General features: G+C 37.1%; 1 protein-coding gene across 2 annotated transcripts in view; it reads right to left on the bottom strand.

Annotated features, from left to right (window-relative positions):
* UIMC1 (ubiquitin interaction motif containing 1) overlaps nucleotides 1-22,941 on the bottom strand; it is a 119,483-nt gene that overhangs the window by 40,372 nt on the left and 56,170 nt on the right. The window contains exons 4-10 of one of the 2 annotated variants that reach the window (XM_030326915.1): nucleotides 22,172-22,296; nucleotides 21,311-21,416; nucleotides 20,268-21,001; nucleotides 13,102-13,166; nucleotides 11,006-11,082; nucleotides 6,132-6,235; nucleotides 854-1,004 (exon numbers count right to left, since the gene is read on the bottom strand). In XM_030326915.1, coding sequence (XP_030182775.1) covers nucleotides 854-1,004; nucleotides 6,132-6,235; nucleotides 11,006-11,082; nucleotides 13,102-13,166; nucleotides 20,268-21,001; nucleotides 21,311-21,416; nucleotides 22,172-22,296 — 1,362 coding nt within the window. The remainder of the gene's footprint in view (nucleotides 1-853; nucleotides 1,005-6,131; nucleotides 6,236-11,005; nucleotides 11,083-13,101; nucleotides 13,167-20,267; nucleotides 21,002-21,310; nucleotides 21,417-22,171; nucleotides 22,297-22,941) is intronic. The other variant, XM_030326937.1, reaches the window with a different exon arrangement.

The following is a 22,941-nucleotide window of genomic DNA, read 5'->3' as shown; positions in this document are numbered from 1 at the left end:
TATAATCAGAAAAATCTACAAATTTATTTAATTATAAGTTTATAAGTTTAGGTACTTCCTTACATAATAAATAAAAAGTGTGTTATATCGGAAAAATTAAATAACATGTGCCTTTCTTTCCTGGAATTCCTACCTTATAAAATACTTCACAATTATACAATTTCAGACTAAATACTTCCAAGTTATGGGAATCAAGTGGGACTAAGAAGTGCAACACGCTTAAGGAAAGGCAGGATTGGGGATGGTAATGGACTGTGATCAACAAGCAGATTCTCTTGGTCAATATCTCACACTGCACCAAAACTAAGGTTTTTGATGTAGTCTTCAAGAGGTAACCAACAGTTCCAGGGTGATACAGCAGAGACATATAGCACATGAACAGAAATGGGGGATACTTTTTGGCTTCTGTTTTTAGTTAGAATTTCTACACACATAAATAAACCCCACAAGGGATTTATTTTGAATAAAAAAAAAACAACAGGCAACTCTTATAACATTGTGTAAATTACACTTCAATTTTGAAAAAAAACAGGCAACCCTAGAACTTAATTCCTCAAGCTCCATGGAATCTCAATATTTGAAATAAAAGATGAAATGGAAGGTCCACAGCATCACACTGATTTTTGGCCCACCTATACCAAGATGAAAGATTTTTTCCCTCCCTTTCTCCTAAGTACGTGCAACAAAAGAGCATACCTGCCAAAGAAATAAAGAACAGATATGGGAAAGAGAAAAAGACAAACCCAACAACTTTAACTTTGAGGAAGAGTGGTCTGTTTTTCCTGTACTGTATTATAGAGGATTACAAAACTATCATGCAAAGAAAAGTTTGATAAATCCTGGTAAGTCTTACCTGTACTTGGCCCTATTCCATTGCAGTACATGGCATGTCGCTCAATCTTTGTGGGTGGAAAGTCTTGGTCACATAGTGGGCAGGACACCTGGGTACTGGATGAGACAGTAGAAATAGCTATTTCCTTCTCAGCATTTTCCCTGTTATCAACCTGAAGAAAATAACAAATGGCAACTATAATTACTTTATAATACATCTTTTCCTTCAAAGAACTGCAAGAGAGTCCATCCCATATTTCATTTACTTTCTAAGAAAATACCAATCAGTTTGCCAAATTCAGGTCTGAAGATTGGGAGATACACTAATATAGTTAATACTTATTCAGTGCCCGCATACTATATGCTAAGCACTCTGCATGTAATACTCACTTAAGCCTCATAGCAATCTTACAAAGGTATTAACATCATCTTTCTTACACATGAAGAAAGCACTGTCCAAAACAGTAAAGCAACTTGCCCAAAGTTGGAGAACAAATAAGAGGCAGAGCTGAAATTTAAATCAAGGACTATTTGGCTCCAAAATCTGAGGGCATTCTCTCTCTCATGCTCTTAAGTCAGTATGCTTATCAACAGCATCTCAAAGAAACTTTTTCAATGTCATAAAGAACTGTGAGCATTGCAAGTGACTTCAGACATAAGGAGTTAGGAAAGGAGAGTTCTAAGCAAAAGGAGCATAACTAAAATTTAAGAGCTAGGCCTCACCTTAGACCAGTAAGATATACCACCTCTTCTGTTTTATCTGTGACTTCTGGATCAAAAGTGGAAATAGAACTAAGACCCAAATATTTAAGAATGGTCAAATAAAAGTCATTAAGACAATTCTGCCAAAGCCATTCTTATACCTTCTCTCTCTTATTCCTCTCAGTGTTTTATAATCACCATTTTTCCTACAGTTGCCAGTGTCTCTGAGAGGCAGTTTTATTTTACCTTTACAGGTCAGATCCAAGAACTCTGCAGCGATTAATTCAACAGTATGCGTGAGCACTGCAGCACTACTGCCTAACACTTGCTTCAAAGGACAGCATGTCCTAACCAATCAATGTGAAACTGTCCTGCACAGCCAGCCACTGCTTCCACTTAAGAGCAAGGAACACCTGGGCTGTTATTATGCCTTACTATGGGAAAAAAAATAAACCCTCTTCTGGTACAAGGACCAAAACTGCAACAGGTAGATAATTTGAGCTCCGAGGCAACTGGGTTTTTGTTTTGTTTTGTTTTGTTTTGTTTTGTTTTGTTTTGATTTGATTTAGGCCACCCTTAAAATCTACTGCCTGTGAATGAGATCCAACAGAGGGAAACAGGCCATCTAAATACCAAGTCAAACAGTTTCTACAATTGCCAGAAAATGTTGTTTTCAACACACCTGCCTTTTACTTGAAAAGACATACTGTGAAAGGGTGAAAAAAGAAACAAGAAAAAGAACTAACAGTGGTTGAGTTCATATTCTATACTAGGCCTGGGCAAGGATTTTCCATACCTGTCTCTCACAACCCAACTGGCAGAGGTATCACTAGCTCCAGGATTACAGAAGAGGAAATTGAGATTTGTTTGAAAGATAAAGTAACCTGCTTGCTGATCACAAAGTTAGGAAGTGGCCAATCTAGACTTGAACCCAGGTTTGTGTGGCATCAAAACTTTAGTATTTCCATTATACCATATTTAGGCAAAAGCAAAAAAGCATCCCCTCTACTTTGTTTCTGGAAGCTGACCCTGCCAACTATTGGGAGATGATCTGGTTCTGTTATTCTTCTCTAAAAGGTGGGGAGAACCAACTGTGTCTGGAAGTTCTGGATGTCATTTATTCCAAGCTTAGTCACTTAGCTTCTCAGAAACCCAGGTTCCTCTGTTCATAAATCTTACACTGAAAAGTTGTCTTATGCATGCAAAGCCATTTGAACAGAAGGGAGAAAAATCAATATACTCTAAAACTTGCAAGTAGTTTTGAGTTACTGAAAGTTAATGGCAATTGAGTAGTTACTTGGCATTCTAAAGTTCACTAAGCACAGAAATGTTATATGACATGAATGTCACTGGTGCTCACACCCAGCACTAACACTCTTTTGTATTCATCACCAGCTCTGTAAAATGCACAGAATGTACCTTCAACTATTAATGTATTCAAGAAGGAGTAGTCTATTATTGTCTTATTGTGAATACAATACCATTTCCAATCACATTCATAGGCAACCCAGAAGGTTTCTGAACATTTTTATATAAAGGAAGATTTTTTTCAGCACCATTTAAAAGTTCTATTTAAATATTAACTACAATGGAGGAATCTCAAGAGGAAAACATATAAGCGAGGCAGGTTTTTATTAGGGCTGTGTAGTCAGGGATTCAGTCTCTGAAGAGCTGCCTCTACTCCTTTTAAAATACTACCCAGTCATTTCTCAAATAAGGTACTTGGACACTGAATCTTGATCACTTAAAGGTTAGCCCTTACCTTCTGGCCTCAAAAGAAATCTCACTTCAAGAAATGAACCAAGTGAAAATAAAAGTACGTCCTAAAAGTCACCAACCCCCTCCCACTCCCCCATCCAGTTTATCTAAACAGAAAGCTGTTTAGTTAGATCTTTCCCCTCTTTTCCATAGGACTCAACACAGTTTACTTAAAAACCAACTGACTACACCAACTGTTTGATGCTGAGTAACTTCTATTAACATTTCTGAGAAAAGACTATCTGAAACTCCAACCAAGGGGTTCTCTCAGGCAAGATATTCAGAAAATACTATTTCCAAAGGAACCTGACCACTGCAAGAAGTCAAATCAAGGATTACAGTTCTGCCGTGGTATTCCAAATAAATACTTTTGAGCAATTCTCTGTCATTAGTAAGTTAGTATCCCTGAACAGCCACAATATATTACAAAGCAGTAAAATAATAACTGGTTCCACATACATACTTCTACTTGTGCCAAATCTCTACTATGTGTTTTATATTCTTTATCTAATTTAATCTTCAGAGCAACCCAGTAAAATAGGTTCTTTTTTGTCTCCATTTTACATATGAAGAACTGAAATTCAAAAAAAGCATTCTTCTTCTATGTTCCCCTAATGCCCTGGGCATCTCTATCATTACATTTGTCAGACCACATTAAAATTATCTATGTGTCTATCTCCTCCCTTACCACCAGGACCCTTTGAGAGAAGCGACTGTTTTTTTTTTGTTGTTGTTTTATCTTTGTATCTCAAGAGTCTAAAACAATGACTGGCACACAGTACACAAACTATAGTATGTCAAATATATGAAATGAATAAAACAATTAAGTCCAATGCTCAAAGCTCCTTGCACTACACCATACCACCTTCCAATAAACAAGAAATTTTAGGACAAATGAACCTTCACACAGATTCTAAGAGTAAGGGACCACACCCATTCTGATACTATCTTTGTGCTCATAAAATGTTCAGATTCTACCTTTCTAATAAGCAACTTGTAACTAGTAAATGATTGGGTAAAAACTACAGTATCTCTAACATTTTTTAATAGAAATTTCTAAGGCTATTTATAGACATCTATAGATACCAGCAAACAGCAACACCGAAAAGAGGACATCCGATGTAAGAAAGGCCATACACACACCTCTATCCATTTGATGTGTAGCGGTGCAGACTATAAATCCTAAATAGGGGTTGCGCTCTTTGCCCCAAAGAACAGTCTCCTTTGCAGTCACAGGTGGATAAGAAATCAGCCTTGATAAACAAAAGGACTGTAGGGCTTCTTCTGTAGTTAAAATGACTCTGTTAGTATCACTCTGTTCTCCATCCCTATTTACAAGGTTCTGGTCCCTCCCTGGGAAGCCATTTTGACATCCTCTAACAGGATCTGTCCTTAGGTCACTCTGTTGCAGAGATTGTCACCATCTTCCCTACCATCACTAGCATCAGGGAATCTTTGTCAGGTGTGACAGATCAGGTTGCAGGGAACCACACAGTGTGCATGATTCATGAAAGCAGAATTTCTACCCAGTTACCTGCAATGAAGAGACCAGGGAAGGGATCTACTTTCTATTGTAAAAACTGTTTTCAAAAGACCTAGACTATAAAAAGGACTAAGAGAATGAAACTTTTTTTTTTTTTTTAAATGCTCAGGATAAGATAGCATACACAAATGTAACCAAAATATTTATCCATAGAAAAATTAGTTTAATTCTCAGGGTGCTTTTCAGAGCAACAGATTTTAAAGATTCTAAAATTTTTTAAATTATTGGTAAATTACTTCATCAGACTCAATATGAAAAATATATACTGAAAATTTTAATTAGAAGTATGAACTTGTAGGGCATCTGGGTGGCTCAGTTGGTTGAGCGTCCAACTCTTGATTTTGGCTCAGGTCATGATCCCAGGGTTGTGGGACTGACCCCCACATCAACCTTAACACTGAGTGCAGAGCCTGCTTAAGAGTCTCTCTCCCTCTCTCCCTCTCTCTCTCTCTCTCTCTCTCTCTCTCTCTCTCCCTCTCTCTCTCTCTCCTTCTGCCCCGCCCCCTGCCCCATTTATGTGCTAGCTCTCTCTCTCTAAAAATAATAATAGTAATAAAAGAAGGATGAACTTGTATCATTCATCTCTAGGGCTGATACCAGATATGTGAAGTTAGGAAATTTAATACAGCAAATAAAGATTTGCTTATTTTTTCATGCTGCTATCCTGATTTTGCATTTCTTTTTTCTTTTTAAAGTTTATTTATTCATTTTGAGAGAGAGAGAGAGAGAGAGAGAGAGAGAGCGCGAGCAGAACCCTGATGCAGGGCTCAAACTCACAAGCCATGAGGTCATGACCTGAGCCAAAATCAAAAGTCAGACACTTAACCGACTGAGCCACTCAGGTGCCCCCTGACTTTGCATTTCTGATCACATCTAGAAATGAGGGCTGAAAGTTACATCATAATATAAATACAGTGACTTTTTCTAAGATTGTTCATTTCTGTTACTTATCAGTAATTTAATAGAAATATCCCAGACTTTGGAGATAAATCGGTGTTTAAATTCTAGTTTTACCATTATTAACATTTTGAATATGAGCAAATGACTTAAACATTCTAAGCCTCTGTTTCCCCCATCTGTAATAGAAAATAATAAAGCATATTAAGAAATCAAGAAATGGTGACTACTCCTATTTTAAAACAGTGCTGAACTGAAGTGTAAGAATCTCCCTCTGACATAAGTACCCCAAAACTACAACTTTCTGTCACCTAAATCTTTCCAGCCAAGTCAATGCTGCATCAGAGAGAGGACTAGCCAGAGAAAGAAAACACTAAGAAAAATTATGCAGAATATTCACCTCCTTATCTGCCATTATTATTCTTACTTCATCCAGGATCTCTCTGCTACCTGAAGAGACTTCTTTTTCAAGGTCAAAAGTTTCGGAAGAACTTAGCTGTGTCTCTGTAATTTAAAAAGTTAAAAAGTCATTAATTTCCATTTTATATTTTCATACTTAAAAAAACAAACACCTGGGGCGCCTGGGTGGCTCAGTCGGTTGGGCATCCGACTTCGGCTCAGATCATGATCTCATGGTCCGTGAGTTCAAGCCCCGCGTCGGGCTCTGTGCTGACAGCTCAGAGCCCGGAGCCTGTTTCGGATTCTGTGTCTCCCTCTCTCTCTGACCCTCCCCCGTTCATGCTGTCTCTCCCTGTCTCAAAAATAAATAAACGTTAAAAAAATTTAAAAAAAAAACAAAAACAAAAACAAAAAAAAACAAACAAACACCTATTTCCCCTTAAGCTTAGGGTATAATACCGCAGTGGTAATACAGATCTAGTTTGTTTCTTCTTAAAGCTTTATTTTTATTTTTATTTTTTTTTAACGTTTATTTATTTTTGAGACAGAGAGAGACAAGAGCATGAACGGGGGAGGGTCAGAGAGAGGGAGACACAGAATCCGAAACAGGCTCCAGGCTCTGAGCTGTCAGCACAGAGCCCAACGCGGGGATCAAACTCACGGACTGCGAGATCATGACCTGAGCCGAAGTCGGCCGCTTAACCGACTGAGCCACCCAGGCGCCCCCCTACTTAAAGCTTTATTGAGGCACAATTTACATAAAACAATTCACCAATTCTCAGTATACAGTTTGATGAGTTTTGGCAAATGTATACAATTTATACATGGCATCATTTATACCATGTAACCACCAAAATCAAGATATAAAGCATTTCTAAGCACCCAAAAAGTTCTTATGTACCCCTTTGCAGTAAATTCCCCACTGCTTGGCTCCTTGCAATGACCAATCTACTTTACAATCCTATAGTTTTCCCTTTTCTAGAATGTCACATAAATGAAATCCTACAGTATGCCATCTTTTGTGTCTGACTTCTTTCATTTAGTATAATGTGTTTGAAAAGCATTCATTTTGTTACATATCAGTAGTTCATTCCGTTTTACTACTGAGTAGTAGTATTCCACTGTATGGATGTATCACAATTTGTTTATCCATTCACCAGTTAATCCACCTGGCTTCTTTTCAGCATAGTTCTGTTTTTAAAATATATTTATTTTGACAGAAAACAAAAAATTGCCAATGTTAGTTCTAAGGTTAAAGGGATGATTAGAGAAGACAAAAATTGGGAGCAAAAACAGAAAAGACATTCTAGGCAAAAATATGCCTTTCTTTAATATATTTTTTAGGCAGCATCTATTTGTTCAACATTAACTCAACAAATATTTATGAACAACAAGTTCCAGGCACTGTACAGGCTATAAGCAACATGGAGATATAAGATGGGGTCCCTCATAGTCTAGTTCAGGAGTCAGCAAACTATAGCTCATGGGCCAAAATCAGCCAGCCTCCTGTTTTTGTAAATAAAGTTTTATTGGAACACAGCCACACACATTCTTCTTTGTATTTTATGGTTCCTTTTGTGCTAAAATGGTAGTACTGAGTAGTTTCAATGGCAGAGATGAGTAGTTAATCCCATAAAGCCTAAAATATCTCTCTAGTCTTTTGCAGAAAAAGTCTGCCAACCTCTGGTGGAGACACTTATCACTTAATATAACAAAATAACAGTACCTCTATGTCAAAAAAGGACAACAAATCTGAAAAAGAAACTTATCCCAGAATACAAATCCAGTAAGTTCTCTCTTATCTACACTGCAAGCACTGTACATCTAACTGATACTTATGTTCTTCACAAATATAATGGCCAATATTGGGCAAATAAAGTACCTATAAAATACTGAGGTTATCTTCTCAATCATCAAAGAGGGATTAAACACATTTCTAGTGTTAACTATACTTCTATACCTTATAATTTTTCTCTGAAAAATGAATATGCATGAACACACACACAGATTTTATTACCTTCATGGGAAAAGGCTTACAGTGCATAAACTTCAAAGTCTTCTTTGTCAGGACCCCCCTCTACTTGCTAGATGAGATGCTGCCCGATTCATGAATTGTTTAATAAAACCAAAAAAAAAAAAAAAAAAAAAAAAAAAAGAAAGAAAGAAACTTCTTTGCCAAGTTTCCTTGAGAGTACCAAAAAAGACATTCAGTCTGCTAAAAAAAAATCAGAGCTACTCATTGTTTGCACTACTGTAATGATAAGAAGTCTTTAATTAAGCTTTCGTAGATGGCTGAAATATTCAACTATAAAGACAAGACAGCATTAGCTCTTTAGAAATAAACAATGCTAGGAGCATATACAATATAGGCATAAGGTTATAATCCTGCTTCTTCAACAAAGTGAGTAACTCTAAAAAGATGTGATAATTCTGAATATTAGATCCCTGGAACTGTCAGAAATATAGGACAACACAAAAAAGGTAAGATGAACTACAACACTCAATCTGTATTTCATTCATTTAGAAAACATCCAGAACTCAAATTTTCCAGAAAATTTAGTTGCATAGCTTCTAAATTATACATTTACAAAGACATTCAGGAATCTGGCTCCATGGAGAAGTAGTTATACTTTCTTAGCAAAAGGAACAGTAATGTAATGAAAACCTTTTACAATCTCATGTAGAAGTGGTTTATGTCAGCAAACAGTTGGACTTAATTAGCAAGCTAATGACAGCAAGTCATGATCATAAAAGTTATCTAACCTCAGTACTGAAGGGCATGCTTTTCCCTCTCATTAACTAGGGCTTTCAAAATTATTGTATTTATAAGGTTCCTCCTGCAAGATCCTAAGGTGACATACATGCCATCATCCTAAACACACTGAGTGGGTGTGTGTGTATATGTACACATACATATGTGGAAGAGATACACACATACATCCAACGGGATGGCATGAATCAGCAATCCAAGACAAAGCAAGGTAAAGTTTTCTTTTCACAAAGATAGCACAGCATCCCTGAGTGCTCCTGCCAAAATCAGAGCACTTGGTAGTGGGGTCTCTCAGCGGGTATCATTAGGCAGTAATCCAAATACATTTTATAAGAATTAAGAAACCACTTTCAATAAAAAACAACATAATTGGGGCGCCTGGGTGGCGCAGTCGGTTAAGCGTCCGACTTCAGCCAGGTCACGATCTCGCGGTCCGGGAGTTCGAGCCCCGCGTCAGGCTCTGGGCTGATGGCTCGGAGCCTGGAGCCTGTTTCTGATTCTGTGTCTCCCTCTCTCTCTGCCCCTCCCCCGTTCATGCTCTGTCTCTCTCTGTCCCAAAAATAAATAAACGTGGAAAAAAAAATTAAAAAAAAAAAAAAAAAAAACAACAACATAATTAAACTTTAAAAATAAGAAAGGCCTTTATGATATGCTGCCAAATGTTTATAAATGTTTATAGGTCCTTCCTAGAATAATGCGTAAACTAAGTTTAAGTCTCTAAAGAAAAAAGTTGAAAGAAACCAAAATAAGAAGCTATGTGTCTCTCTGACCCTGATAGGTTATATGAGACCTAAGGGAAAACTAGGTGTGATCTATGGTAACATGTATGCAACACTTACTGCCCAAAGAGTTTAAACATTGATAGGAAGTCCCTCAATCTCACATGAATGAGGTTACTGATAAATGTAATGGGCCCCACTTTTAAGAAAGGCAAAACAAGAAAATATAAGCTAAAACAAATTCCTTAAAAAGTAGTGGCTCATTATCACAAAGTAATTTTTCATATTATACAATGATTCAGCTCAAGAGTTCCCTTAGATAATGGGTATCTTAGTTCATTTAAAATTATTTTATGTACCAAGGCGGGGGGATGGGCAAAATGGGTGAAGGGGAGTGGGAAATACAGGCTTCCAGTTATGGAATGAATAACCAGTACAGCACAGGGAATACAGTCTATGGTACCGTAAAAGTGCTTCAGGGTGACAGATGGTAGCTATGCTTGTGGTGACCACAGCATAATGTATAAATTTGCCAAATCACAAGTTGTACACATGAAACTAGTGTAACATTGTATGTTAGCTATACTTCAATTAAAATAAATAAAATCACATTAGCAAAAAAAATTTTAATAAAAGTTTGTTACAATTAAAGCAAAAAAAATGATTTTGTATGTCAAAATCTATTCATGTACAACCTTGAATGAACATCTCTTGTACCTAAAGTAAGGTACCCCATGTCTTTTCATCTCTACAATTAACAAAAAGCAAAGTACAGTGCTTAACTACGTTAAATGTCTTATCTGAAATTAAAAATAAGTCAATGACAGAACTGTACACAAAATTCAATTTCTGGACTCCCTCTGCAATGAGTAAATGGTATATAAAAATAGTAAAAGGCTCTGAGAAAAATCTGTTTAATGACAGGCATATTTGAGGAAAGTCCAATTTGGAGAACCCATAAACCAAAATATGAAGTCCTCTTGCCTCTCAATGTACAGTTAAATGCTATTCCTGATGTTTTGCTGTCATATCTGATGAGGTTGGTAAGCAAACAAGTAGACAAAAGAGCCATATTAATTTCAAAACTAAAATAGCTCTAAGTGAAGATGAAGAATCAGAGCCAATGTCCATTAAAAAAGTGAGTGCGTACGTATACGTATGTGTGTGTGTGTGTGTGTGTGTGTATATATGTGTGTATATATGTGTGTGTGTGTGTGTGTGTGTATATATATATGTATATGTATATATATATGGAGGAGATATACACACATACATCAATCACACATAAACCTCCTGAGAATAGGCTGGAAAAGTCAGAAAAATTAATTGGCACAAAAAGGTAAGATAGCTAAGGATCAGATTGAGTAAAATCAGTGAAGTGCTTACCAGGACACACAGTGATTTCCTCTGCAGAACTCTCTGGCATAAGGACTGAACTTCTCTTACTGGCCAAAGCAGCAATGCTGAAAAAGAACCAAACCTTAAGTGAATCCCAGTGAACCAAATTAGAACACAAGGCCAAAAGCAATGGTGAGTCATTTACAAGGCCACAGGTAATCTATACCTGCCATCTGATACCACTTGCACAACAGGGGAGCAAGGAATTGGTAGTGAAAACTCCAGGTCAGAAATGAGGAAAACAAGCATGCTTACAACTCTGGTTGCAGTGAAATCACTGAACCAAAAGAACCCCCTTTTGGAATCTTTACAAAGGAAAAGTTGAAGGGTAAGGACTATCTGTGAATACCAAGGAAGACAAAAACTCCACTCCAATGTAAGAATGTCAATGGTGTTTTACAGCCTCCACCTCAGCCTTCTGAAGGTTAGAGATTTGTAAACTCATAAGAGAAAATATGGAGATTCTCCTAACAACACACTAGCTTTTCCCTCACCTTGCAGTTAAATTTCCTCTTTATCTCAAGATGTGGCTTTTTCCAACCAACAAAAAAAAATGTAATTCCAAACTGCCCTATAGTAAAGACCTGCCCATACAAGTTGAAAAGCTCTTCTGAGAGTAACATAATTATGAATCACTCCCATCAAACTTCTAGTTTATCCTGCTTGTCCATGGAGTGTAATCTCCTTCTGACACAGGAACACATGGATGAGAAATCTGAGCATCTGAGCTACCCTCCTCATGCTTCACAGAGCTTTATGATTGTTTGATCAAGTATGCAAGAGGACGCTTAAAAACATACAACCCCACATCAACCAAGAACCACAGAGAAGAGAGACTAACCATCAGTGGTCCATGATAAATAACTAAATCCTAATAGGAAACCACAAGTGATTTCTCTCTCTAAATAAAACATCTAGTAACATTTGTTATAAACTCCAGCCAGACACAGTTTACTCTGCAGGTAACATTAGGGCTCTATTCAAAGGGTCCATCACAAAACAATTTGCTGACATTTATAAAATGGGCTAATCAATTTGAAGTCAAACCACATTGCCTGCAATTCCAACTCTCTCCTGGTGACAAAGCGTATAATCATTTATTAAAACTTACATCTGCTCTGCACAAGGCTCACCACAACAAAGCACAGGGACCTGCCAGAAGCAGAAGGCCTGCTCCAGTTAAAACCACTTCCAAAATTGTCTTAACAGCAGGAGAATCAAACCAAAACCATTATTCTTCAACTCAGGAAGAAATATCTCCTACTATCAACTTAACCAAAAGCCCAAGAATCACCACCAAATTACAGCAAATGGTAATAGCGCCTCAACTTCCACATGAGAGATGAAGGTCACTCAACACAAAATTAAGCTCTACAGTAATCTCCAAAGGTCAACTACCAGATAAAAGGGAAAAGTAATTGAAAACCTGATCCAGTTGATAATGCAGTTTGTAACCAACCAACCAACCACTATATATTAAGGTGAGAAAACTTAAGAAGGTAACCCCATCAATCAATCAATCAGCAAGAATAACTGAGGAGGTAATACAAACACAGCAATTTAAGGAAAAAATGAAAGACAGATTAAAAGTGGCAAAGGACAGGAAGTGAGAGTGACACATATTCTCTGTGACCTGAATAATATGAATAATAAAAAACAAGTCTCAAGAATAGCCTTAAAAGATGTATACAATTTGAATATGCAGATAAAATAAGCATAAGGGAATAAAGAAAGAGGACAGGTGGTCGGTCTAGAAGGACTAAAAAAATCTAGAGCTTTCAAATTGGCATAGGAAGGTAGAATAGTTAAAAGAGTAGCAGGATGTAAACACTATTCAGGAATGGTATAAATGGGATATGAGCCAAGATGGCTGGACAAAAAAATGTCTCTTCCACTCTAATATTCTAGACTTCTATGAGATACATATTTGAGAACTGGAAGATAATAATCTCTCTTGGTTTGTGTTTATAAAGGAGCTAAAAGATCCCTGACAAGCTGTCCCTATACAGTCTCACTAATGTCGTTCATCTCTCTTATTCTGGCACCATCAGAGAATTCAGACACATAACAACATATAAACTTACCTTTGTGAGGCAGGTACAGAGTTTCCTTCTTCAGAAGTTTCTTCAACAAATAGCCCTTGGGAAGACTGCAAAGAAATATATAACATCCTAAATATATAGGCACAGATGAACTGGTTTGTCCTCTATTAAAAAAATAAAATTAACTGCTCAACACTATTAATCAGCAATTAGCAATAAGAATAAAACATTTTACATAAGTAAGTTTCAGTAAAAAGAGCACATCCTATGGAGTGAGAACACTGGGTTTTAGATCCCAAGTGGATCACACATCAACTCTGTAATCTAGGATAAGTCACATCTCAATCTGTTTCCTCATCTTAAAACGGGTATTAATGACGGCCTCACAGAGCATTATTGTGAGAATTTAAAAATATGTATGATGTACTTTGTAAAATGTAAGACATATGAATATTAATTGTGAGTCAAATGAATTATTATTTCAAAAAAGCAATTACAGGAGCGTCTGGGTGACTCAGTCAGTTAAGCATCTGACTTTGGCACAGGTCATGATCTCACAGTTCATGAGGTCAAGCCCTGCATTGGGCTCTGTGCTGTTAGCGTGCAGAGCCTGCTTCAGATCCTCTGTCTCATTTCCGTCTCTCTCTGCCCCTCCCCGGCTTGCACCGTCTCTCTCAAAATAAATAAGTAAACTTAAAAAAAAAATTCATAACAGGGTGCCTGGGTGGCTCAGTCGGTTAAGCATCTGACTTCAGGTCAGGTCCGGGATCTCATGGTTCATGCATTCAAGCTCTGCATCGGGCTCTGTGCTGACAGCTCAGAGCCTAGAGCCTGCTTTGGATTCTGTGTCTCCCTCTCTGTCCCTTACTCGCTCACGCTCTCTCTCTCTCTCTCTCTCAAAAATAAACATTAAAAAAATTTTTTTTAAATACATAACATCAAAAAAATTATAAAGCTTTTGTTGTGGATAGAGAAAATACAGAGAAAAGCCCAGTTTCCAATGGACATATTCTGTTGCAAAAAACAATGCAATCTGTAAAAGATGTCTCTCTAAGTACAACCAGGTCATAAAACAGACCATCCCAACAGGAAGGTTATAAAGGTTCCTTTTGCTACAAATCTGCCACTATCGTTTTAATATCTGGCTACAGGGATATCTTTCAAGAAATGTAACAAAAAAGGGGCGCCTAGGTGGATCAGTCAGTTAAGCTGTGGACTTTGGCTCAGGTCATGGATCTCACAGTTTGTGGGTTCAAGCCCCACGTTGGGCTCTATGCTGACAGCTCAGTACCTGGAGCCTGCTTGGGATTCTGTGTCTCCCTCTTTCTCTGCCCCTCCCCTACTCACACTCTGTCTTTCTCTCTCAAAAATGAATAAATGTTAAGGAAAATTTTAATTTAAAAAATGTAACAAATAGGGACTAGATTAAAAAAAGATTATTTTCTATGATTAATAGTAAAGTTGGTACAAATGTCAACTCATTAAATGTAGGTGCACATAAGAGCACAGAAACTTCCCTAAGAGCACAGCTGCCTTAGGGAAATTTCTGAAGAAGGGCCTGAGCTGTAAGGCTTCTTCCAATAGATATAAAGCTACTGGCTGTAGTTTTCAGGGTCTCCTAACAGGATATAAATAACCTAAACAAGCTAAGCATCTCTGTACCAGTCAGGCAAATGATAAAATATACTAAAAAACAGAAATAGCTGAGATGAAACTTCATTCAAAGGAAAGATAAAGCTGTACAATGATCAGGAATGCAATCATCATGAAAAATGAGGGTTAAACAAAACTGACAAAAGGACTAAAATACGACAGCAATAAATAGTCACCTGAGTATTTGTTTGAAATCAGTAGTGACGAAACACTGAAAAATTACTAAAATTTTTTTAAAAATTTAAAAAGGTAAATACTGACACCTAGTGTCCATTTAGTAGATTTTACTCTCTTAGAAGGACTAGTTGAATAAACTTGAGCTTCAGAATCAATCAAGGCAATTAAGTTAAAAGATACCTGCACCTCTACCTTAGACTAAAAGCATATCTACCTTTCTCAGTGTTTTGTTTTAATTATTATACGCCTATTATGTGCCAAGCCTATGCAAATCACTTTAAAATGCATTATCTCCTTTAATCCTCATAAGAACCTTGTGAGGCAGAAACTATTATTTTAGAAACGAGGTAAGTGAAACTTTGACAGGTTAAATAATTTACCCAAAATTAGAGTTGGCCAAAAGTGGAGCTGAAATCCGACTCCAAAATCCATGTTCTAACCATTATTGTTATATTGTTTACTCAAGTAATACTCCTACAATCATTTCAACACAGAATCTCAAAAATGTCATTTCAATAAATCATTTCTTCAAGTTTATTTCTTTTGAGAGAGAGTGAGCAAGCGAGAGAGGATGAACCAGCAGGGGAGGAGCAGAGACAAAGGGGGACAGAGGATCTGAAACAGGCTCCACGCTGAAAGCAGAGAGCCCAATGCAATACTCACAAACTGTGAGATCATGGCCTAAGCCAAAGTCGGAGGCTAAACCGATTGAGCCACCCAGGCACCCATCAATAAATCATTTTTAATTTCTAAACTTACACCTCTGCGGCAGCATTCTGAACATAGGGGTAAAGTGAGGTTCTTCCAGAATATGAAAATAACATAGCAAAATAAGCAAACAAAACTTGAATACCCAAATCTAATCAAGGTGAACAGGGACACATGATATGAATACAACTTTAAGGAAGCTGTGGCCTAATCAAGACACTGCATTCTGCCTGAAGAAATAACATGTTAATGAGAAAGGGGTGATATGAATCTAAAAAAGAAAAATCCAAAAATTCAGAATCAAGCAGTGTCATCAACACCATGGCCTGGGAAGTAAAAATTAACAGACACATCATCTGGTCACTATAGAAATGTCTTCTGTTACCAGTTATTAGTAGCTTATCAGGTCTTTCCATAAACTAGCTGCATCATCCATTAAAATTACTATTTTCTGATTACTATTTTCAGCCTTCCAGATACCTTCATCCTAGAAGAAGGCTCAATGGACGGTGAACCTGAATATTCTGGTCACCAAAAACATCTATCTTCCATAATAAATCAGCAAACTGTCATCTGGTGTACAAGTCAGCTTGAAGTTTGACTTGTCAACATCAGTTCTCACACCCCCACATAATCTGGCCATTTCTGAAAAATAAATTCCAGTATCTGGACTGAAAAATTAAGGATCAGACCCTGAAGAGTAGCGACCACATCAATATACTACTCCTCCACCTCCCGGCTGTATGGCCATCAAGATGATCTTTCCATCTTCACTAACAACCTCTCTATTGTTGCTGTGATGCCAGAAACTAGCTATCTGATTCGAAAGCTTTTAAAACCTTCATGTATACTAAAGGAATTTGCCTCAAAGTGAATGTTTTTAAGTCCCTATTTCTAGAAATCTTTTGCTATCTCTATCAACCAAGGAGTCTCATATATGGGCAGCTCCAGCAAAGTCATAATCAATAGAAAATGTTTAATAAACATGTAAATTCTTTCTACCCACAGTTCCTAAAAGCAAAAAACCAAGTGGTAAAATTACAACTGTAAGATTTTCATTATTTGCCTATAAAATTTGCAAGTTTGTTTGTTTTGTTTTTTACAGATCCTATTCTGTGTTGGCAAGACTGACCTAGGCATTCTCATACATTACTGTAAGGAAGGAGTACACATTTGAGCAACCTTTCCAAAACGCAACTTGGCAATAAATAGTAAGACCTTTTTTTATGTTTGCAGCTCTTTAACCCAGAATTTTTCTTGCTCCCTACCCCTAAGGACACTAATTTTAAATAGAACAAAGTTTTACTTAAGAAAGATGTTTATCACAACCAAAATATCTAGCAGTATGAAAAGGGTTAAAATATTATGATAAATTCATAAGCCAGACTATTATGCAGTCATTAAAAAAGTGAAATCTACAAATGATTTTAATATCATAAGAAAATGTGTACATAATGTTAACATAAAAATACAAAAATATAATATTATAGACACTGTACAAAAATAGGTATAGAAGATGAAGGAGTATATCACTAGATGGTAGGACCCTGAATGTTATCAACTTTATTCTTTAAACTTTTCAGTATTTTTCAACAGTTCTAAGTCATTTCTAAAATTAATGTTAATGACAGTGACTATATGGATACTTACTAGTTTGTCTGCCTGGTCTCTTTTTTTGCTAAAGACAGTCCATCACCCCTCCCACTATATTATAGCAGTGGACTTAGTCACTTGTACAATTTGACACAGACCATACATCAGGCCACAGTAAGCTGGGCTGGTGAAGGCTACTAATCCCAAATGGACCATAAGTCCTTTCTTAGAATTTGAAATTGGAACTGAAAGAGAATAAATCTCCTATAACCTGCATTTAAGTTTGGAAGCTGTAGGATCAGTGTCTTACACCTACCATTGTGAAAGAGAAGCCAAGAAAGCCAATATGTAGGGAGAAAAACAAAGCAGATACCACAATATAGCAATTAGATATAGAAAAATTACAGATAACATCCCAGACCTTGTCCAGGCTTAGTTACCATCCTGTTTTAGAATTTATGAGGCACCCTGTTTCCTCATGATAAAGTCCTCTTTTTTTTTTTTTTTAAATATTTCCCATTTATTTTTGAGAGAGACAGAGTGAGAGCGGGGGAGGGGCAGAGAGAGGGAGACACAAAAACTGAAGCAAGCTCCAGCCCCAAGCTGTCAGCACAGAGCCCAACATGGGGCCAAACCCACAAACTGCAAGATCATGACCTGAGCCAAAGGTGGACACTCAACCAACTGAGCCACCCAGGCACTCCGAGATAAAGTCTTCTTTTTTAATTAAACTAGCTTGATTTGATTGCTTGTGGCCAAATAGTACTTACTATCTATAGTATTTGGTGGCCAGGTTCAGGGAAGTTAGAGAACTTCAGTCTGTATAGTGCCCCCATCATCCTTGAGCTGGTACTCATACACTGCTGTTCCAAAGTCGCTGCTTTCAAACCTTAGAACTTGACAAAAGGCTACGCTCTACAACTCTAGTCCCTGGGATTTTCAAGCTAACAACTTGAATTACAATCAGTCAACAAATACAATAAATAAATGTTCATTTATAGAGCTAATTTATTCTCTTAAGGGGAAGTATCTCTGAATTACAAAGAACTAACAAACATGTTATCACAAGCACAATCTAACTTTGCTTTGGAAAAGAGGTAAGTCACTACAAGAATTGTTAAGAAAAATACTTTCCCTTCCCTTACAGCAAAATTGCCAGAATGTGGATGAAGAAGGCTGCTGAGGAAGAATGATTCCCATAGGTACCCTCAATGAATGCTGTTCTGGTCCCTTAGAGAGAACTACCATTTACTGAGTGCCTATAATCTCCTAAACATCATACTAGACATTTTACATAATTCACTTTAATCATTAAAACTACTGTAAGACATGAATTACTATTCTCATTTTACAGATGTAAAACTGAGATTCACAAAGGTTAAACAGCTTGCTCAAAGATATACAGTTACTAAAACACAAAAGTCAAAATTCAAACTGCAAATCCAGGTTCTCTACACTATGCTGTGAAATTTCTCATAGCTAAAAAATCATTTCTTGAACTCTTATCATAAGAGACAGAATAGGATAACAGCAAAACAAAACCAAAAACTGAGAGCCCAAAAATAAAAATAGTAACAAACAGCATACGCATAGAAAAGAATACTCCAAATTTAAACTTTCGGTTTATACATTATAATTATATATTGTGTATAATATGTAACTATGTATATTATAATTATATGATTGCTTTTATAATATCTAGAGAAAAATAGAATATAAGCTTTGATATATAATACAATCTAGATATATCAGAAAAAAAACTGAAAAGGCAACCTAAATGTTCCCAAATAGGCGATTGTTTTTGGTAAATTATAGAAAACCACCACAAGCAAAATAAAAAATATACCATCATGTGGGGGGGAAATAAACTGGAAAACTACCCTTCCTATTAAAAAGGACCACTTCCTCTAATATGTAAAGGGTGCCTACAAACCACTAAGAAAAAAACTGTTGAAAAAGAAAAATGCCCATAAAATCTAAACAGCCAGAAGAGGAAATATAAATGGATTTCAACTGCACACACAATAAAAGAAAAGCAATTTAAGACTGTATTGAGATAGTATTTTTCATTCCTCAGATTGGCAAAGATCAAAAAGTCCTAATAGTACTGATTTGGTATGGTTAAGGGAAGCTGGTACTCATACACTGCTGTGAGTGTAAATTTATACAACATCTATGGAAGGCAATTTGGCAGTAGCTAACAAAACTGTAAATGCATATATCCTTTGATCCACCAATTATATCTACAAGAAATTATGCAAATATCTCCCATGTGGATGAAACATCTTCATACAAGAGTAATCAGTGCAATAGTGTTTGTAAAATATCAGACACCTAAAAGTCAACCAATAGGGGCACTGGATAAAATTCATCCATACACAGTGTATTACACATCCAAAATAAGGAAGAAATTCCTTATGTACAGTTATGGAACAATCTCAGAAATATTTCAATGAAAAAAGCAAGGTGCAGAATAATGTGTAGAGTATGGAAAAAGAGTATGTATACTCATTTGCTGGTACTACATAAAATATCTTAGAAGAATACACTGGAAGCTAGCAATATAGGTTGACTTGAGGGAAGGGACCTGGTTGGCTGGGGAAGGGGATAGGTGACAGACTTTTCATTGACATCTTTTTGAATTCTGGGCCATGTGAATATTATTACCTATTCAAAAACTTAACTTTTTAGAAATAATAAAATTTTAAAACACAAAGTATAAATTATGACACATCCATATAATAATGTTTTCAAATACACTTAATGAATCAGGAAAGATTTAAGATAAACTATTAAGTGGGGAAAAGAAATAAAGCTTATACACAAGAGTCTTCATTTTGTTGAAAAATTTAAAAATAACATGTTAAAATGCACAGAAATAATGATGATTGCCTCTTGGCGCTGAGATTATGGATAATTTTTTTCTTCCTTACACTCTCCCGTACTTTCCTAATTCTCCATAGTGAGCATGTGTTACTTTAAAATCAGGAAAAAAGACCACAAAAAGAACAAATAGCTATAATTCTTGTTTAACTTGTGAATAAATCGTCCTTAATCACAGCATCACTGACCCTTACCTGACCATGACTGGTTGTTGGTTCTTCCTCCAACAAAAGTTTCTCTTTCAAGCTTTTAAGTGGGCTTTCTTGGAAATCCTTGGTTTTTGAGTGCCAGACAGATGCCCTAGACTCCTGCCTCTCCTCTTTGTCTTCATCTCCCATATCTTCTGAGATGTCTTCATTTTTTTCACTAGCCTGATCTCCTTGGCCACATTCATTCTGGATCAGAGAAGGAGGTCTAGGTAACACTGGTTCCCCAAACCCTTTTTTTTTAAAGAGCTGACTCTGAGCCATTTTTAGGCTCTTCTGATAAACCTCCAACTGGCAGAGAATGACCTTGGTATATTGGTTAGGGTCTACTCCAGCAGGGCAAAATGGAATACCCCAGAAGTAGTGCACAGTGCCCCCAACATCGAGACCTTTGGCATCTGCTTGGGTAAGCAGACAGTGCCTAGATGTGTCCCCCCTACCCTGGGCAGCTTTGTGAAAAGCACAACCCCTCCCAGTACTTTCCTGTGGCTTCCCACACTGTGTGTGCTCAGCCAAGTGGCCAATACATCTGTCAAAACATTTAACGTTCTCATTCTCAAACACTGGCTGGCTTGACTGATCCCAGCTTCCTGAGCTGCCAAAGACCGGCTCCTCTTCAGTGTTTTCAGTGTGGTCCCAAGGCTCCTCTCTTTCCTCAGCCTCGTTTCCCTGACTGATATGTGAGCCTTTAAACAGTGATGGAGGTACCAGCTGCCATATGCCTGTAGGTATTTGAGAAAAAGTAGGGCTAAGGACAAACTGTTCTTCGTTAAGAGAGCTTGGTAAGTTATCACTTACCAAGAATTACATAATGTGGGTAAAAGGCTCTTCTTTGTGTTTAACCAAATGTTGACTTCCTTGGAGATAAAAGTATGCTGGATATTAGTGAGATCTCAACTACTTTCAGATTTAACCTCTTTAATACCACACCAAAGGGATTTGGGGCATTTCTGTATATCTACTCTCAGCATGAGATCCCTGTGATATAGTTATACTTGATGAGTGGGAGGAGTCAGAACAGGGAGACATGCCTTCAGTGGTCCCAGAGTCTGTGGTTTTCTCTTGGTGGGACTGTGAAGATGGTCCAGTTGCCAGAGGTCGAGATTTGGTAGCAGAAGCATCAGAAGGCCGGCAACTCTGAAACAAGTGATCCCACACCAGACCAGGTTTATTATTAAAATAGCTATACATGAAGGGTCACAGGAAGGACAAAATGGGGAGGCCACTGTCCCTAAGAGATTCTCCTTTCCAAAATGCAGATGCTCAATTCAAATGACTTCTACAATGTGTACTGAATGCCTACTATGTGCAAAATGCTATACTAGATCACTATACTACATCCTTTTCTAATATAGAGACATGAATGACATAAAGGATGGCTCAGGACCTCCTACTGGCAAATAACCTTCACATTTAAAATAATTTCAACTATACGTATTCAAATCACAATTTAACATTATTTGAAAAAATTTTAATTGCTCATTCTTTCTTTCCATAACTCACTTCTAGTTTCTCATTGCCTTTGCTCTCCCCAAAAAACAGGGGAAGTAAGCACCTCATCTTGCTTCCTTTTGGTTTCTTGGGACTTGGTAACTCTTTTCGGAAGCTGCCAACTACTATGATCCTCTTAAACCATATACTGAAAATCTTGTGGGGTGGAAGAAAACTCTTTCATTTAAATTAACAAAACACTTCAAATTGGATTCACCAACAATTCAACAAACACTTTAAAATTGTTATGGGAAATATTTGTTAGTTGAAAACCTTATGAACTACTACAGCGAGTTCCTAATGCAACTGTAATACTGCAGAAGTAAAAAACAAAAAACAAAAACAACAAAAAATTAACTTCTGATCAACCCTCACAAACTTTTCGAACATAGCATATTTACATTCAGGCTTTCTGCAATGGCTTTCCTCAAGAGTTCCTCTTCTTCCTCCTCTTGGCTGTTCATCTCCCTAGCTTCCTGCTCACTCATTTTGAGAGCCAGAGCAAACTGTTCTTCTTCTGTCATTTCTGTAAGAGGATAAGACAAAAAGAGGAGAGGAACAGCACAAACACTGAATAAGCATGGAAGCAAGAAAACAAAATTATTAAACTTTTCGAGTGAAAACACTACAGACCATTTAGTACAATTTCATAATCTTATAAATGAGGGGGGACGCCTGGGTGGCTCAGTCAGTTAAGCGTCTGACTTCAGCTCAGGTCACGATCTCATGGTCTATGAGTTCGAGCCCCACGTTCAGCTCTGTGCTGACAGCTCAGAGCCTGGAGCCTGCTTCGGAGTGTCTCCCTCTCTCTCTGCCCCTCCCCCACTCACACTCTGCCTCTCCCTCTCAAAATTGAATGTTAAAAAAATAAAAAAAAAAAAAAATCTTATAAATGAGGAAAGACCTAAACGTAAGGTATTGGCCAAGAAAAATAGCAGTTGTTTCAGTAAAAATCCTGGGTTAACTAGACTGTAAACTCCCATAAAGGCAGCGTTTTTGCCTACTTTGTTCACTGTTGCATAAAAGAGTGCCTGGCACCTGACAGAAACTCAACAAATATTTGGCAAATGAATGAAAAAATTAAAAAAACTGGCTCCCATTCCAGGACTTTTTGCTACATATCACATTGCTTTGTGCTCAACACTCAACCAGAAGAATTTTATTCTTCAAA

This window comes from Lynx canadensis, chromosome A1, assembly GCF_007474595.2.
Source record: "Lynx canadensis isolate LIC74 chromosome A1, mLynCan4.pri.v2, whole genome shotgun sequence".
Taxonomy (NCBI): Eukaryota; Metazoa; Chordata; class Mammalia; order Carnivora; family Felidae; genus Lynx; species Lynx canadensis.
This window is presented reverse-complemented; position numbering and strand designations above follow the sequence as displayed.